Raw genomic sequence first — 18,186 nt, forward strand, 5'->3', positions numbered from 1 at the left:
TTGTTGAGCAATGAGTGAATGCTAGCTGTTTGACTGCTGATGTGACTGAGAGACTAACGCTACCAAACACACCACAATCACGTGTCCCTCCCATGTGAAAAGAACCTCTGATTTCACATTTGTTTTTAAATAGGTATCAAAACAACAGCAGTAAGAAAAGGCGATGACTATATCATAAATGGTGGCAAGATGTGGATTACTTCGGGATGTCAAGCTGACTGGATGTGCCTGCTGGCAAATTCCAGTGAAGGACCCCGGCACCAAAATAAATCACTTATATGTCTACCAATGAACCTACCTTGTAAAAGCATTGATTTGTTTTTCTTACAGTTTTCTTTTTATTGTGTTTTACGCATATGATATAAAATCTTTTGGAGAGAATGTAACCTGTCCTCAAATCAGTGTTACTTTGTCAAATAAAGTAACTAAGCAAATATTCCCTAGGAAGGAGTACTGCAAAAAGGGATATGGGGGGCATAGTGGATCACAAGCTAAATATGAGTGAACAGTGTAATACTATTGCAAAAAAAGAAAAAAAAAAGAAACAAACATCATTTTGGAATGTATTAGCAGAAGTCTTGTGAGGAAGACATGAGAAGTAATTCTTCCGCTCTACTGTGCCCTGATTAGGCCTCAGCTGGAGTATTGTGTCCAGTTCTAGGTGCCATATTTCAGGAAAGATCTGGACGAATTGGAGAAAGTCCAGTGAAGAGCAAAAAAATTATTAAAGGTCTAGAAAACATGACCTATGAGGGAAAAGAGAAGATTTATAGCTGTTGTGGGCAACCTGCGGCCTGTGGGCCAAATGCAGCCCATCAGGGTAATATGCTGGCGGGCTGCCAGACCATTTGTTTACATTTTGTTTACATTCACAGCTCCCAGTGGCCACAGTTTGCATTCCTGGCCAATGGGAGCTGCGGATGGCCATACAAATGTAAACAAACGGTCTGGCGCCCACCAGTGGATTACCCTGATGGGCTGCAAGTTGCCCACCATTGGCTTTGAGGGAATATGATAACAGTTTTCAAGTACATAAAAGGTTGTTACAAGGAGGAGGGAGAAACATTGTTCTCCTTAGCCTCTGAGACTAGGACAAGAAGCAATAGGCTAAAATTGCAGCAAGGGAGGTTTAGGTTGGAAATTAGAAAAAACTTCTAATTGTCAGAGTGGTTAAACACTAGAATAAATTGCCTATGAAGGTTGTGGAATCTCCATCACTGGAGATTTTTAAGAGCAGGTTAGACAAACACTTGTCAGGGATGGTCTAGATAGTACTTAGTCCTGCCATGAGGGCAGGGGACTGGAATAGATGACCTCTCGAGGTCCCTTCCAGTCCTATGATTCTATGTCACTCTGAAATATTAAATGATAGGTACAGAATGAATGAATGAATGAATGAATGAATGAATGAACAGAAAGGGACAAAAGGAGGAAATTAAATATTTTACAGACTTCAGCCTCTGATGCCAAAGCTACTGTAACATAAAGGGTTCTTCTGGCCAGAAATATTGTTTTAAGAAGTCTATCAATAGGCTTCTGTTGGAGTAATTTATAAGCTACTGTGGAAACAGATAAGTTAAGTAATTGCCAAGAACAAAATTAATACCTTGCAAAACATCATTACAAATATATTGAAGCAAAACTCTGAACAATAATTTCATAATATAAAGTGTTTTAATCTTGGAGAGGGTTCACAAATGCTGTCCTGGATTCTGGTCCTCCTCCACTGCCACTCCACCCCATCCCCCCAAAATAGTGTTCAGCTACATCCACTCCGCACAGTATAGTTTATTATTTTATATTTATAGAATACTTGGAGCTTTGGGGGATAGAAACTGTAAACTTCTATGTTCGCCTTTCATCTTTCAAAAACACCATTAAACTGTTTCTTTTGGGAATGAGAATTACAACACAGAATTTATACTTATATACTACTAATTAGAAAGTTATCAGTATATTAATAGATGCACAAGTTATAAATGCTTTTTCTCCATAAGAACATTTAAAACATATGTATATGGCTTGGGACTAAGTATTTAGTTTTATTAAGTAAATTATTGAAAGTAAGAAGTATTTTTGAATCATAACTGAAGAAACATAGTGACTGAAAGTGTTTATGTTGTAATTTTAAATATACACCCAAATATTATGTTATGCAATTTTAATAAAAAATACTTTTGTGGCCTTGTTAGCTATACACACAGTAATACATAATAATACAAGATATTACATATATATACAATAACATAATACAAGATGGTAATATATGTGTTTGTTATATAAAGAATACATATGAGCAATGCTGTTGTTTGAATCATAGTGTGTAATCATGTAGATAAGGATTGTGCATTAATACATAAGGGGGGAACATTAAGATAATGCATTCAATTTTAATTTTATCATTTCTAAAGCTGTGGTTGTTTAACCATGCAATTTTACTATTGTATTAATATAGTGTTTGTCATTTAATGCTATGCAAGCCACTGCTAACTCTGTGGTTGGAATAGCAGAACATTTATTTCAACCTAATCTGACATCACGTCTGCTATGGAGACGGATTATTAGGTAACGCTCAATAAAATTATGGATTTGGGCCCATCTCCTGGAGTAAAGCTCATCCACTCTCTATATGCCAAAAAAAGGAGGAGTTTTCATTTTGTTTAGTTTTGGATCTCCTTGTTGGAGTGAGTGAATGATACAGCCTGGCAAGATACCATAGTTGTAGAGAAGATGCCATTTGAAATTAGATGGTGCAAATCTTATATATGTTGGGTGAAATTCACCACCTAAGGCATATGCGCCTCTGAAGTGGTGCATTGGTCCATCTGTGCAAGAATAAATTTCACACCTCGATGAGGTGTGGGACTTCAATGAGATTGCTTTTACGGTGGCTCAATAGTGAGAAAAAGGGTTTCAATGTGGACCAAACCACATTTTCCCTGACATCTAATGCTTAAACTCTTTTCATAAAAGAGCAATTAATGAAGAGTCAAGAGTGATGCTCTCAGGAAGGTTAAGTAATGAGCTGTATGTATTTACATGCCACTCAAGACTACCAGAGGCAGAAATGCTTTCTTTTTTCATGTGAAAAGAAAAAAAAATACTTCTATGCCTTTGATGCTGTTTGGGGATTAATTTCAAGTGATTTAAATCTAATTGTCCAGCTGCAAAACGGTCACTGCTAGCTGGCAGAAGAAGATGAGAGAATAGCTAGTGTTAGTTGCTGAAAGCCTCCATTATATTCCCTATGTATGTAATGTGACTTTTTAATGTCACTGGAGAGAAAGAGACAGTTTTGACCAGACAAGTACCCTCTTTCCAGAAAAATGCTATCACTGCAACATAGTACACGGGGAGAGGGAAAGGAAAGTCTTGCATTTAATTTCACTAATGCTGAAAATGAGCTGATATGACAACCTGTACATTGTGTGAGACTAATTTGCAGATATTTATGAATTGGGAACTGATCATATAATTGAAAGATAACTCAGAGGTTACAAAATACACAGATAAAATGTTTGTATTCTTAAATATCTATTACTGCCTTTACTGCAGTGCTGTCACTCAAAAAGTTACACTAATTTCTGCATTTTCTACAGTATAAAATAACATAAAAGCTAACCTGATACTGCTAGATTTCTAGAGGTCCATTAAAATCAAGGCCATTTCTACTAGCAAATCACTGTTTTTTTAGGATTATGAGAAGTAAGGTCTTTAGGATTATGAGAATTCTGATTTCCCATTTAAAAATAGTGACATTCTAACAGATAGGGTAGAAATGCTGTGGTTAAGTTTAAGACACTTCCATGTTTTCTTAAACTTAGGATTTTATGGAAGCCTAAGCATTGAAATTTTCAAATTTGCAAACATTAGTACAGAACTCTTTCTTGTGTTAAATTAATATATATAATTATATACCCTAGACTCCTATTCCCTGTATCCTTCCTAATCCATCTTTATTTTTAGGTGTTCACATTGCTAAAAAGATAGACAAGATGGGTATGAGGTCGTCAGACACAGCACAGATCTTTTTTGAAGATGTCAGAGTTCCCAGCAAATACCTCATTGGGGAGGAAGGAATGGGCTTTACATACCAGATGTTGCAATTCCAAGAAGAGCGTTTATGGGCAGTAGCCAACAGTAAGTCATCAGCGGTACTCCTGGCAAGAGATAAAACTCACTCTTACAAATGACTAACAAAATTTACTTTCCTGGTGGTGGATTACAGCAAACTCTTGTAATTTATTTTTGTAAAATTGGTCATAGTCTAGACATAGAGAACTTTTTCTTTGTATAGCTGGAATAAAAATGAAATTGAAAGAACTGTAACCTTTGGATACTACAAGTGAGGCACTGCAGGGTTTTTGTTGTTTGCTTTTTGGATATTTGGTTTGGGTTTGGTTTGGAGTTATTTTTGTTTGTTTGTTTGTTTGTTTTTCCTGGAGCCTTCTGACGACAGCATGAGGAAAAATGGAAATGCAGCAGCATTGTGTGTGGACTACCAATGAAATGCAAAGATTATGGAAAATAGCAAACATGAATTTAAACATAAGGCTGCCTTCTGAAACTGCCTGTAATGGAGAAGCTATAATTTTCTGTTTTTTCTTCAGAGAATTCAGTGGCTGTGTAAAGATTCATAGATTCATAGATTATAGGACTGGAAGGGACCTCGAGAGGTCATCGAGTCCAGTCCCCTGCCCTCATGGCAGGACCAAATACTGTCTAGACCATCCCGGATAGACATTTATCTAACCTACTTTTAAATATCTCCAGAGATGGAGATTCCACAGCCTCCCCAGGCAATTTATTCCAGTGTTTAACTACCCTGACAGTTAGGAACTTTTTCCTAATGTCCAACCTAAACCTCCCTTGCGGCAGTTTAAGCCCATTGCTTCTTGTTCTCTCCTTAGAGGCGAAGGTGCTCTTCTTTAACAGCTCTCCATCTCAAATCCTCTGTTTCACCTTGATATGAGTACAGCATAAGCAGTGGCAGGACAAATTTCCCCGTGCTGTTCTGCCTCTGTGTCTCAACCCTGAACTGGCAGACCTGTGCTGAGGGAGTGAGAGAGTGTGACCCATTTAGAGCTTGCTCCTGCTCCCATTGGAGTCCATGGGAATTTTGCAGAATTTAAGCTGAAGCAAATGGAGGGTTTTTTGGTTTGTCTGACTGTTGTTTTTATGGTGCCCCCTTTAAGTTCTGTGGAGGTGGTCTTGTGATGCAGAGACTTATTGACTGAGAACTGATTGTGATAGCCAGCATTTACTAGTACTTTAATAGTGCATAAAGTACCACACAATTGCTGAGTATTATTAATAATTAACTTAACTTGGACTACCAAATAGTAATCAAATGGTATCAAATGTCAGTCATTACTAATGCAGGACAGGGTCAAACCTGCATCCCTTCAACAGCCTCCTGAACCATTCACTCTTTTACAATATTTACTTAGTTTATAGTATTATTTGGCCCCCTCTAATAAGATGATCTTTACTAAAATTTCAAAGTTATGTAAAGATATTTTAGACAGGACGTAGCTCTGTCTATTATTAAGATTGCCCAGTATGTCCCATTATATGACACTGTTTTCAGTTGTTTATAACTTTGTCCAACTTTAACTGTTCAGGCCGAAATTTTACATGCTGGGCATCTGTATTCAGACTCAATTCTTCTGGAAAATGTTGTCCAAAATGGTTCTGCCATTTCTGAGAATGAGGTTAGAAAAAAATAGGCTGTTTGGCTCATCTTAAAAAAAAATCTGGTGACCTTTTCTTTAAACAGCTCTGGCATCCTCAGGCTTTGGAGCAGGGTCATGAAATTTGGTAGTGGGTGAAGGATATGCCTTTTTGCCAGCCCCATGGAAGTCTGCCTAAATTTGGCCAAATAATAAGTCTCTGAAAAATCACAGTTTGCATATGCTCAGTAGCGACTTGCTAGAGCTTAACACCTAATATCTCTAAAGATTCCACCCTCTCTGAGCATGCCCCAGCCTCTCCTAGTTCTTAGTGCTGACCACACTGCACATGCACCATCCTATCAGAGATCGACTGAGTATGCCTCCTCCAGCCCAGAGCTAGAGGGAAAAAGCTGGATTTTTACTGTTCAGCCTTCCTCTGGCCTTCTGCACAGAAGTGAATTTCACCCAAAGAGTGCAAGAATCTTGACTGTGTCTATACCCTGGACTGGGAGTAACTCCTTTCTCCATATCCTCAGTCTTGCACATCCACAAAGTCAGTCACAAGCTGTCCCTTAACCACTGGAATCAATTGCAGAATTCTGTCCATAACACACACAAAGGCTTGCTGCTAAAGCTTAAAAGACAAAGTATCCAGCATCACCAACCCCTGCCACTGCCCCCCCAAAAGCAAAAGAGTCTGGCTGTGACAAGAGTCTTCCTGCAGATATTTGTATCATCCTGCTCTTCTACAAGTCCCATCAAAGCCATACAGAAGCTTTTTTTTCTTAATTAATTAGTATGTCATTACACAGCAGTTACCATCTATCCCTTGGGGATTGTGTGCAAGGAAAAGGCAGCTTTGTCCCCATCAAAATCTTGTCAAATTAATTTTTAAATTTTAATTTGCAGCTCGCTCTCTCTCTCTTATGACTTGTTCTCATAATTACCACAGTAACTGAAGAGCTGGCTTTCCCCTCTCTCCACAGGGATGAGTGAACATTCCAACAGCTATCCCACTGGGAATGCCACTCACATTTTAACCACTTTCCTGCCACATCAAAGCAGAAGGGAAGGGAAACTTTCAATTACATTGCAGAGCCATAGAGTTTAAGGTCAGAAGGGACCATAAGATTGTCCAGTCTGACCTTCTGTGTATCACAAGCCATTGAATTTCATCCAGTTATTCCAGTAATGAGCACAGTACGTTGTGGTTTTGGCTAAAACATATCTTCCGAAAAGGCAGCCAGTCTTATTTGAAGACATGGGAAATCCACCACTTCCCTTGGTAATTTGTTCCAGCGGTTAATCACCCTCATTGATAAAAATGTATGCCTTATTTCTGATTAGATTGTCTGGCTTCAGGTTCTGGGCATTGACATTGGTTCTTGTTATGCCTTACTTCACTATACTGAAAAGCCCTTTGGTACTACGTATTTTCTCCTTTTGAAGGTACTTATACACTGTAATCAAATCATTTCTCAGTTTGGTTTTTGATAAGATACAGATACAGTAACTCCTTGCTTAATGTTGTAGTTATGTTCCTGAAAAATGCAACTTTAAGCGAAATGATGTTAAATGAATCCAATTTCCCCATAAGAATTAATGTAAATAGTGGGGAATTTTTTTTCACCAGACAAAAGACTATATTATATATATATAAACACACAGTATATGTTTTAAACAAACAATTTAATACTGTCAAGTATCAGAGGGGTAGCCGTGTTAGTCTGGATCTGTAAAAGCAGCAAAGTGTCCTGTGGCACCTTATAGACTAACAGACATATAGGAGCATGAGCTTTCATGGGTGAATACCCACTTCGTTGGATGCAATTTAATACTGGTACACAGCGATGATGATTGTGAAGCTTGGTTGAAATGGTGAAGTCAGAAGGTGGGATATTTCCCAGGAAATGCCTTACTGCTAAATGATGAACTAACAATCGGCTGAGCCTTCAAGGGTTAACCCATTGTTGTTAATGTAGCCTCACACTCTACAAGGCAGCACGAATGGAGGGAGGGGAGACAGCATGGCTGAGAGAGACAGTGACACACACCGTGTGTGTGTGTGTGTGAGAGAGAGATGCGCATTGCCCCTTTAAGTACACTGACCCCATTCTAAGTACACTGCCTTTTCAAGTAGATCAGGAAGTTGAGACAGCAGCTGCTGCCCAAGCTCCCTCCATCCTGAGCCCTGTCGTGTCCCCCCACACCCCACTCTATGGAGATGGAATAAGTGGGGTGCAGGAGCAGGGGAGAGGGGAACACCGTTATATTAGTCCCCCTCATATTCCCCCCACCCTCTGCACAGCAAGCAGGAGGCTCTGAGGAGCAGCTCCAAGGCAGAGGGCAGGAGCAGCACATGGGGGGAGGAACAGCTGAACTGCCAGCAGGCTTGCTGGGCAGCTGTTGCACAGGGAACTTAGGGGAATGGGGAGCTGATGGGGGGCTACCAGTCCACCTTGGTCCCAGGCCTCCACGAGCTAGCTCCAATGGACTGCTCCTCCTGCAAGCTGTGGACAAGGCAGGCGGCTGCCAAACGATGTTATAAGGGAGCATTGCGCAACTTTAATGAGCATGTTCTCTAATTGATCAGCAATGTAACAACAAAACAATGTTAACCGGGATGACGTTAGGTGAGGAGTTACTGTACACCTCCTTAAGTCTCTCGCTGTAAAGCTGTTCTCCAACCATAAAGTTATTTTTGTGGCTCTTTTCTGCACCCTCTCCAGTTTGTCAACATCCCTTTTAAAATGTTGACCCAAGGAATGTATGCACTATTCCAGTATCAGTCTCACCAATGCCATATACAGAGGTAGAATCATAGAATCATAGAATATCAGGGTTGGAAGGGACCTCAGGAGGTCATCTAGTCAAACCCCCTGCTCAAAGCAGGACCAGTTCCCAACTAAATCATCCCAGTCAGGGCTTTGTCAAGCCTGACCTTAAAAACCTCTAAGGAAGGAGATTCCACCACCTCCGTAGGTAACCCATTCCAGTGCTTCACCACTCTCTGAGTGAAAAAGTTTTTCCTAATATCCAACCTAAACCTCCCCCACTGCAACTTGAGACCATTACTCCTTGTTCTGTCATCAGGTACCACTGAGAACAGTCTAAATCCATCCTCTTTGGAACCCCCTTTCAGGTAGTTGAAAGCAGCTATCAGGGAGGTAAAATCACTTCCCTACTACTTGTTACTCCCACTTGTACATCCATATATCGCATTAGCCCCTTTTGCCACAGCATCACATGGGGAGCTCATGTTGGGTTTTTCAGAGTCACCGCTTTTCAGGATATAGTCTCCATTCTGTAGGTATGGTGTGCAAATTTTCTCTATAAAACTCAATAGAAAGTTCCTCCAAGTTTAGAATGTAATATGGACATTGAAATAAGAGACAAACAAAAGAAAGTGGCTGAGAAATCAAAATAAGAAGGAGGGAGGATTAAATTACACTTTTTCTGTGGAAATAAAGTGAAATAGGGAAAAGAAACCTGCTATGAGAAAGGTGACAGATGTTCACAGAAACTTCCTGGTGGGCATGATAAAGCCAGGCAGCTTTTTGAAAAGGGATTAATGTTGAAAAACATCTGTGACAGAATTTCTCTGAAAATAAAGTCAACCAAATTAGCACAGCCTCAGAAACAATTTTTCATTTTAGGGGTATTTTTTAAGTATGTGATTCTGTAGCTCAGCCTAAAAAAGTAAAGTGATGCTTGTAATGTTCTGATAAAGACTTTTTGTTGTACTTCGAGAAACATTAGTTGACAGAGTAATGTGTATTTTCTTTTCATTTTTTAAAAGGACACCATGGTTAAAAACTATATTAAAAATATCTTCATACCGCTGTCTCCAATCCTGCCACTGGATCTGCATGGGAGTGGGGATCCACCCGTGGGAAACCAAATATAGGACTGGGCCTAAGTTACGTGTAAAATGGTATTTTTAAAATCTTTTATTTTCTAAATAGGGGCAGATTTTCAGGACCAGCCTCCATCTTTACAGGAGTAAACATTTCTAGATAATCTAATCACTTGTTGGGATCCACAAACGAGAAGTTTGAAGTCTATCTTGTAAAGTGTCCCTTTGCAGTTCAGTGCAGATGCAATTATTTCTGGACACAAAATTGCTCCTATAAATTATAGACCAGATCAAAGTATATCTGATAGTCTAACATAGTTTGGATAGCCTGAGGAGGTAGCACATCTTCAAAGAATTTTGTTTTAATCTGTTTCCATTGGAATATATATTAAAAATAGAACAAAAAGAATAATTTTCTGAAAATGTTTTTATTGGCCTTATGTTTTATACAAATCTTATTTTACCAAGTCAAAATATGGTCCCAAATTATTAAACATTCCTTTCTCTCTTTCTCTGCCAAGTGTGTCACAAAGACAAGGTGAGTGAGGTAATATCGTTTATTGGACTAACTTCTGTTGGTGAAAGAGACAAACTTTTGAGTCACACAGAGCTCTTCTTCAGGTCTGGGAAATGTACTCAGAGTGTCACAACTAAATACAAGGTGGAACAGATTGTTTAGCATAAGTTGTTAACACACATTTCAAGGGACCATTCAAGGTGAAGTACCCCATTAGTTATCCAGTGTCTCTATTCAGTCGATGTTTTTTAGGCCTGGTCTACACTGAGTGGCGGGGGGGGTTGATGTAAGATATGCAAGTTCAGCTATGAGAATAGTGTAGCTGAAGTCAACGTATCTTAGTTCAACTTACCTCCCATACCTCCCATCCTCCCATCCTGAGATCGATGGCCGCAGCTCCCCCATCGACTCTGCTTCCGCCTCTCACCCTGGTGATGATCTGAAGTCGACAGGGAGCGCATTCGGGGATCGATTTATCGCGTCTAGACGAGACACGATAAATCGATCCCCGATCGATCACTATCCGCCGATCTGGCGGGTAATGTGGATATACCCTTAGTGTCTAGCAGAGTTATGAATTGAAGTTCCTAGGCTTGTCTTTTGAAAGTGTTGTGCAGATTTCCTTTGAGAATGAGGACTGGGAGGTCAGAGTGATTGTGTTGTGAAAAGTGTTCACCCCTAGGTGATAGAGTGTTTTTGTCTTTTATCATTTTTCAGTGAGAGTTCAGTTGAGAGCATAGTGATTGTCTCATTTCACCCACACAGTTGCTATTGGGGCATTTAGTGCACTGGATGAGGTACACCACATGTTGTAATAGGCAAGTGTAGGACCCATGGATCTTGAAAGGTGTGTTGTGAGAATGTTGATCATCAGAGCAGTGGAGATATGCCTACAGGCTTTGCATTTCTTTTTCTGGAAGGGGCTGCTGCTGCTTTGAGTTGGTATATCCTAGTCTGTGGAGAGCTTGCTTCTGATAATGAGCTCGGAGACATTGGGCATTGACTAAAGGCCAAAAGAGAGGGTTCAGGAAAGGTTCTTTTCAGAATGTGGTGTCCATTGTGTTGTATGTGTTGTAATTGTTTGATGATAGATACTCTGTATAGGTTCCAGTGTGGGGTGTGGTAAGTGACAACTAGGTGTGTACAGTTGGAGGGGGTTTTATTTCTGTATGGAAGCAGCTTTCTTGGGGTACTTGAGTGGCCTGTTCCATGATGTGATCTACTTCTCTGGTGGAGTGTCCTTGTTTGGGGAAGGCTGTTTTAAGTGTGTTAAGGTGTATATCCCAGTTTTTCTCCTCTGGTCTATTCTGTGGTATCTGAGTGCCTGGCTGTAGATAAATTTCTTGGTGTGTTTGGGTGGTTACTAGGTCTGTGAGGGCAGGTGTGATTATGTGTGGATTTCTTGTATATAGTTGTTTCTACGGTTCCATTATTGAAGCTGATTGTGGTGTTCAGGGAGTTGATGCTAGTGTGGGAGGTTTCTAGAGAGATGGGTGGTGGTTACTGAAGTTGTGGTGGAAATCTATGATGGAGTGTATGTCATCGGTACAGGAAATGAAAATATCATCAACATATCTCAGAGCTGTCATTGGTTTTATGTTGCATTTGTCCAGAAATTCTTCCTCGAGGTGTCCCATTAAGATGTTGGCATATTGTGGAGCCATCCTACTACCCATCACTGTTCCCATGGTTTGGACAAAGTGTTTATTGTTGAATGTAAAATTATTATGGATGAGTTTGATGGTGTGTTTGGAGTGGATATCTGAGGGTTGTCCATTATCTTGTAAATATTTGGGGCAGGCAGAAATGCTATAATTGTGAGGGATGTTGATGTATGAGGTGGTGATATCTATAATGACAAGGATGATGTTCTGAGGAGGTTATTAACATTGTGGTGTCTCTGGAGGAAGTCAGTTGTGTGGTGGAGGAAGCTACCCCTTTGTGTGGTGAATAGTTGGAGGATGGGTTCTGTGAGTCCTGATATTCCTTCAGTCAAAGTGCTGTGGCCAGATATGATGGTCAGCCTGGGTTCCCTTGTTTGTGTATTTTGGGAAGCATATAGAAGGTCCCTGGGGTGGATTTGTGGAGAATGAGGTTGTAGAGTTTCTCTTTGAGTTGTTTGGGGAAGGATTTGATGATATCCTTAAATTCCTGGGTAAATTGTGGTGTGGGGTTGTCTTTGAGTTCTTTATAGTTGGTGTATAGCAGTGGTTCTCAACCTATTTACTATATGTGGCCCACAATGTGTTATGTGGTCTGCATGCAATACTATATGCATGGCCCAGAGGATGTCACATGGGCCACAACTGTGTGCTGATTAGGCCACAAGTTGAGAACCACTTGTGTATAGTATAGTAAATATATCACAGACATTAATAAAAGTAACTGTGTTTCTTGCTTTCTTGAAGAAAATAATGAAGCACATAGTGTCATAATGTGACACTCCCATTCAATTTAAAAATCTGTCATGTTGCCCTCAGGACAACATGGACCCCTACAGAGTCCCACAGATGCTAGCAGATCACACTGTAAGATTGGGGACTTGGAGAGTAAAGTGCAGATCTCTTTTATTTATTAATTTCTATATTGAACCTGGAGGTGATGGGAAAGTTTAATGTGTGCTAAGAGCGTAGAATGGCATCTTCCTAAATTCTTAATTTGTGCATGGTAGCTCAGGTCTGTGAGTCATGCAGCCAAGGCCAAGTTAGAGAACAACGATAAATCTTTAGGCATGAGGTGCCCTGCATTCTGATGAGGCAGATTCTTCAGCTTGTGAGTAGATGATGTCCCCTTTGTATCCCTGAGAAATGACCTTTCACATTGATTATCAGTAGAATGAAAAGAGCTTAGTTCATTTCTTCTAGTTTAAAGAGTTGTAGAAAGACTAGGCATAGGAAATTATGTACAGGGGAGCAGATTGTTCCACATATGTCTCCTGTTGTTACCCAGGGTTTTCAGAAGCCACAGCAGTGGTAACTTAACTATTTCATTCCAGGCAGTGTCAAGAATAAATCAATGACAACACAGCAATTCCGTCTGATAAAAGATTAATGCAAGTAAGGGTGCTCTGTTTAAAACTGCAGTTTATTAGATTTAAGCACACACAAACATAAGCAATAGATTTAGAACATCCCAAATATTTACCTAAAATCTGGAACAGTATTGAATAATTAACAGCAGGTTCACAGTGGCCAGTTGCTCACCCCTGAGAAAAGGTGTCGGGAAGAATGTCTCTCAAGATGGCTTCAGAGGATTGCTCCACGTACACTGTATTAGCTAATCTTTTATAACTAACTTCTACAAAACATAGTGACCCCTACTAAATAATCACTTTTCCTAACTTTCAATAAACTACTTATCAACATTCCTAACAATCTTAACCATAATAAACTTCTATATCAGAGGTGCCCAGATTCAAGGTTTTCCGTCCACTTATTTTCTTTCAGTCTCAATTGTTGACTTTTTCTCTCCCCGTTTTCCATTCTCATTAGCAGAAATTGCCAGCTAGTTTTGACCTTGCCTCTAAAAGCCTGCTTTCAAATTAACCCTATGCTATGTGGTGTTCTATTTCATTAATTCATGGTGGCTGAATGCACATAATAGGATTACATTTAGCGTGATCACATTCTGGAGTACACCCCTACCCCTCAAATTCAGGGTAACACTCTAGGATTCTTACACCATCCTTTGAGGCCACTGGACTCTATGGACTAATGGTCTTATTGAGTATAGTAATTCTTATGTTCCTATAGACAGTTCAGAATTCTTGGTTCCTTTAGGTTGTCCCATCATGTATAGAAGGTTATATGGGTGTGATGAGTGACCAGTGATGAGACAGAAGCAAGGAGTAGCCTTAAAAGTGACGCAGAAAGGGATGTGGAGTCCCTGAAGGGACTCATAAAGACTGGTGATAAGGCAGGGAAGATGAGTTTGGCAGCTGTGCCATGTGGATGGTCTAGAAGGAATGAGAGAAGAAGATTACAGTAATTGAAGTAGGAGGTTATTGAAGCATTGACAAGGGTATTGGCAGTGGGAATAGAAAAGAAGATGTTAATATTCCAGTTTATACATACATATATTCTAAAGTCTTTCTTCAGGACATATGGGAATGACCAACATCTCTAGGGAACGGAAACTATAAATAATAAATTAGCCCCATAGAATAATTTATTTTTAAACAACTGGTTTATTCATTGTACCTATTTTATACAACCTGGGAGGAGAAAAAAGTCTTCCTTTTTAACAAACCTCACACACACCACATATTTGAAAAACTCTTGAGTAAAAACAGCTGCTGTTCTGTGCTTTGATTCCTCTAGTCCTGGCACCAATGGAAAATGTGATACAAGAAACTATTGACTATACTCGCCAATGGAAAATATACAACCAGCCAGTACTGCATAACCAAACAAACAGTGCACTTTCGCCTGGCAGAATTAGCAACTGAGGTGGAACTTGTTCGCTCTCTGTTCTATCAGGTTGTTGGTAAGCTTCCACATTTGGCTTCAGGAATATACTCTTAATATCAAAAAATTGTCATGATTGGAAAAATGTGGGAAAGGTGTTGGGAGTGAGGTTATACTGCAGTCAGTGACTTACTATAGAATGTGTGCTTTTATTTTAGCGCTCTATGTAAGAGGCAATGATGTTACCAAATTTGCTTCCATGGCTAAACTAAAGGAAGGTCGTCTAGCCCGTGAGCTGAGTGATAATTGCCTCCAGTTCTGGGGAGGAATGGGATTCACCAGTGAGGTGCTAGTGAACAGACTCTATAGGTGAGTCACTGTTTGAGAATGCGAAAGGTTTTGACTCTGCTTTAAATAACTTTGACCAAATATATGCAGTATTAAAAATCCTACATGGGATGTTTGCTGTTTCCAATTTTGCTTCAGTGTAAATAATCTGGAACAGACCCCCAGTTGACATAAATAATGAAGTTCCATTGGAGTTACACAATCCACAGATCTGATCCTCCTGCCTGATCCTGCAGTGGGGATCCACAGGCAGAGAGTTTCATTGGCTCCAATGTGACTTTGCCCAGGTGTAACAGTCAAGGAACATGGAAGAAGATCCCTTTTGTAGGATCACAGCTTTAAACAGTAATTGTGTGGTTCAGTCTACCCACAAGGCTTGTCTGAAGCTCAAGTAAAGGGAGTGGTGGTGAATCCGTATCCTTCTACAGTTCACCATTAGCCCTGTATGTCTCTAAGGTAGTAGCTCCAGAGAGAAAGCCACCTTAATGACAGGTCCTTTCCCCATTAGCAAGGGGGTGCCTATCGTAGGTGCTCCTGACACAAATTACAGAACCAAGATAAAAATGAAAGAGCAACAGAACTTGACCCCCCTCCATCAAATGGATTCAGGAGTCTACCTTTAGGCTCCTGTTTTTGAAACTCAACACTCCACACAGCTCCAACAACCCTTCCCCTGGTTGACCTCCCAGTAGTCTTCTCTGGCAGCCTGTGTGGGGTTTAGGTCAAAGATCCTTTCCAAGACATGTGAAGGAATGAAGTTCTGCCCCCTGCTCCCTCAATACAGCCCCTTGGATGGGATTTAAGATGTGCAAAGGCCTTGCAGTGGCCCTACACACCATGAGTAAATTTTACCTGTAGAGCAGAGCCGGCTTTAGCCATTTCGCCACCCCAAGCATGGCAGCACACCATGGGGGGCGCTCTGCCTTGGCTTTGGTGGATCTCCCGCAGACGTGGCTGTGGAGGGTCCGCTGGTCCTGCGGCTACAGTGGACCTCCCGCAGGCGTGCCTGCGGATGCTCCACCAGAGCCGCGGGACCAGAGGACCCTCCGCAGGCCTGCCTGCGGGAGGTCCACCGGAGCCGCCTGCCGCCCTCCGGGGAACCAGCAGAGCGCCCCCCGCGGCATGCCGCCCCAAGCACGCTTATATGCAAAATGAAGTTAATGCTGTATGCATTGTTACATAAACAAAATATGGATCTTAAATTCTCCTGCTTATAGAAGATTTCAGCTTGCATATTAATCCTCGTAATAAGATTCCTAACAAAGTTTTAGTGGAATCAGGGTTAGGTCTGTCAAGATATTAGTACATATACCATTTCTGTGTAAAGCAACAGAAGGAAAATGTTGTTTAAAAACATGTGATGTAAAACTTTGTTCGAAATGCTGTAGAACTACTGCTTCAGAGAGGCAAGGCTGATGTAAGCTGGCTGAAAAAGAGAGCTCGGCTGTGTTGACCACAGGGCAGTGATGTGGCAATTTCCCGAGCTGGGAGCAGTGTAAGTGTTTCATTCCCCAGAGCATCTTTCTGCAAGCTTCCTGCCCTTTTCAGAACATGCTGTTATTGGCAGTGGTGCTGTAATATATGTGTATTACATAAGCCACAGGAGTAGGATTTATGTGGAGGATGGAAAAAATCTCATGCATTTGGATGGGTCTGATTTGTCCTCTGAACTTGTGGTTTTGGCACTATTGCTACTTCTGGGAGCACCCGTCTGACTCTGAGACATGGCTGTTCTGGGCCCATTCCAGGATAGCTACTAAGCAGACTAGCACATTTCCTATTGGGATCTATCCTGTGCCTGCCATCTAATATTAAAGAAATAAATCCGTGCCACCTTAAAAGAAAAAGCATTATAAATAGATCTAAATGATGATGGTCACACTCCAGAATTTTGTTCTGAACTAATACAATTCCATGGTTGGCTAATCATAGTCACCAGAGAGGTGAAAGAATATCACCTGAAGGAACAAACACAGGTTTACTCTGTGATCCATTGTAATCTCTACTAATAAACAAAGCAGCAAATCTCTAGTTCTTCATTTTACTCAGACATTGCTGTAATCAGTTCACATCACTGTGACATTTGTACAGCAGCAAGCGGCTGTTACTGTAAGCACTCAGCATTTCCATTCAGTCATACCATGAGAATTAGTTTGCAAAGTAATCCTTAGTAAGCAGTGTTAGTGCCTGACACACGTCAGTCTGCTATTACTTCAGCAAGCATCATGCACTATGATAACTGTTTAATAAATTCAGCTTTTAAATTGCTTAATAGTGTTGGTAGGGAATTTTAACCAGACATAGTTAATAAAACAACTTGGCAGACAGGTTTATACAATCACTTTAAGTTCAATAATTCTTAAATCATTTGTTCTACAAAAGTATTTCCAACGTATAGAGTTGTTAGAAGGAATTAATGAAATCTAGTTACGACTCCCCCTCACCAGACATCCTGCTGGTTTTATATAATGCATTTCCCAGATGTTTCACTTCTTATATCTCAGTGTTTGTTAAATAAAATAGATATAGTAAGGATTTTTCTTTTCTTTTTTGGCGGGAGAGGAAGAGGAGCTGTCATAACCTTAGTCCCAAATCTGGACCTTAGCGTCCAAAATATGGGGGTTAGCATGAAAACCTCCAAGCTTAGTTACCAGCTTGGACCTGGTACTTGCTGCCACCACCCAAAAAATTAGAGTGTTTTGGGGCACTCTGGTCCCACTGAAAAACCTTCCCTGGGGACCCCAAGACCCAAATCCCTTGAGTCTCACAACAAAGGGAAATAATCCTTTTTTCCTTCCCCCCTCCAGGTGCTCCTGGAGAGATACACAGACACAAGCTCTGTGAAACTACCCTCTCCGTTCCCAATCCTGGAAACAAAAAGGACTTTCCTATTCCCCCAGAGGGAATGCAAAATCAGGCTAGCCAATTCAACACACACCGATCTTCCCTGATTTCTTCCTCCCACCAATTCCCTGGTGAGTACAGACTCAATTTCCCTGAAGTAAAGAAAACTCCCAACAGGTCTTAAAAGAAAGCTTTATATAAAAAAAGAAAGAAAAAATACAAACGGTCTCTTTGTATTAAGGTGATACAATACAGGGCTAATTGCTTAAAAGAATATTGAATAAACAGCCTTATTCAAAAAGAATACAAATCAAAGCACTCCAGCACTTATATTCATGCAAATACCAAAGAAAAGAAACCATATAACTTACTATCTGATCTCTTTGTCCTTACACTTAGAAACAGAAGATTAGAAAGTAGAACTACTTCTCCAAAGCTCAGAGAAAGCAGGCAGGCAGACAAAAGACTCAGAGACACAATTCCCTCCACCCAAAGTTGAAAAAATCCGGTTTCCTGATTGGTCTAAAAATCCGGTTTCCT

At 40.5% G+C, this 18,186-nt stretch overlaps 1 protein-coding gene across 1 annotated transcript in view; it reads left to right on the forward strand.

The window, feature by feature from the left end:
- LOC115645644 (probable acyl-CoA dehydrogenase 6) overlaps positions 1–18,186 on the forward strand; it is a 154,200-nt gene that overhangs the window by 131,366 nt on the left and 4,648 nt on the right. The window contains 5 exon segments of the mRNA XM_030550579.1: positions 134–301; positions 3,967–4,140; positions 14,368–14,453; positions 14,455–14,533; positions 14,673–14,823. Coding sequence (XP_030406439.1) covers positions 134–301; positions 3,967–4,140; positions 14,368–14,453; positions 14,455–14,533; positions 14,673–14,823 — 658 coding nt within the window.

The sequence above is a fragment of the Gopherus evgoodei genome, chromosome 2 (genome assembly GCF_007399415.2).
Source record: "Gopherus evgoodei ecotype Sinaloan lineage chromosome 2, rGopEvg1_v1.p, whole genome shotgun sequence".
In the NCBI taxonomy this organism is placed as follows: Eukaryota; Metazoa; Chordata; order Testudines; family Testudinidae; genus Gopherus; species Gopherus evgoodei.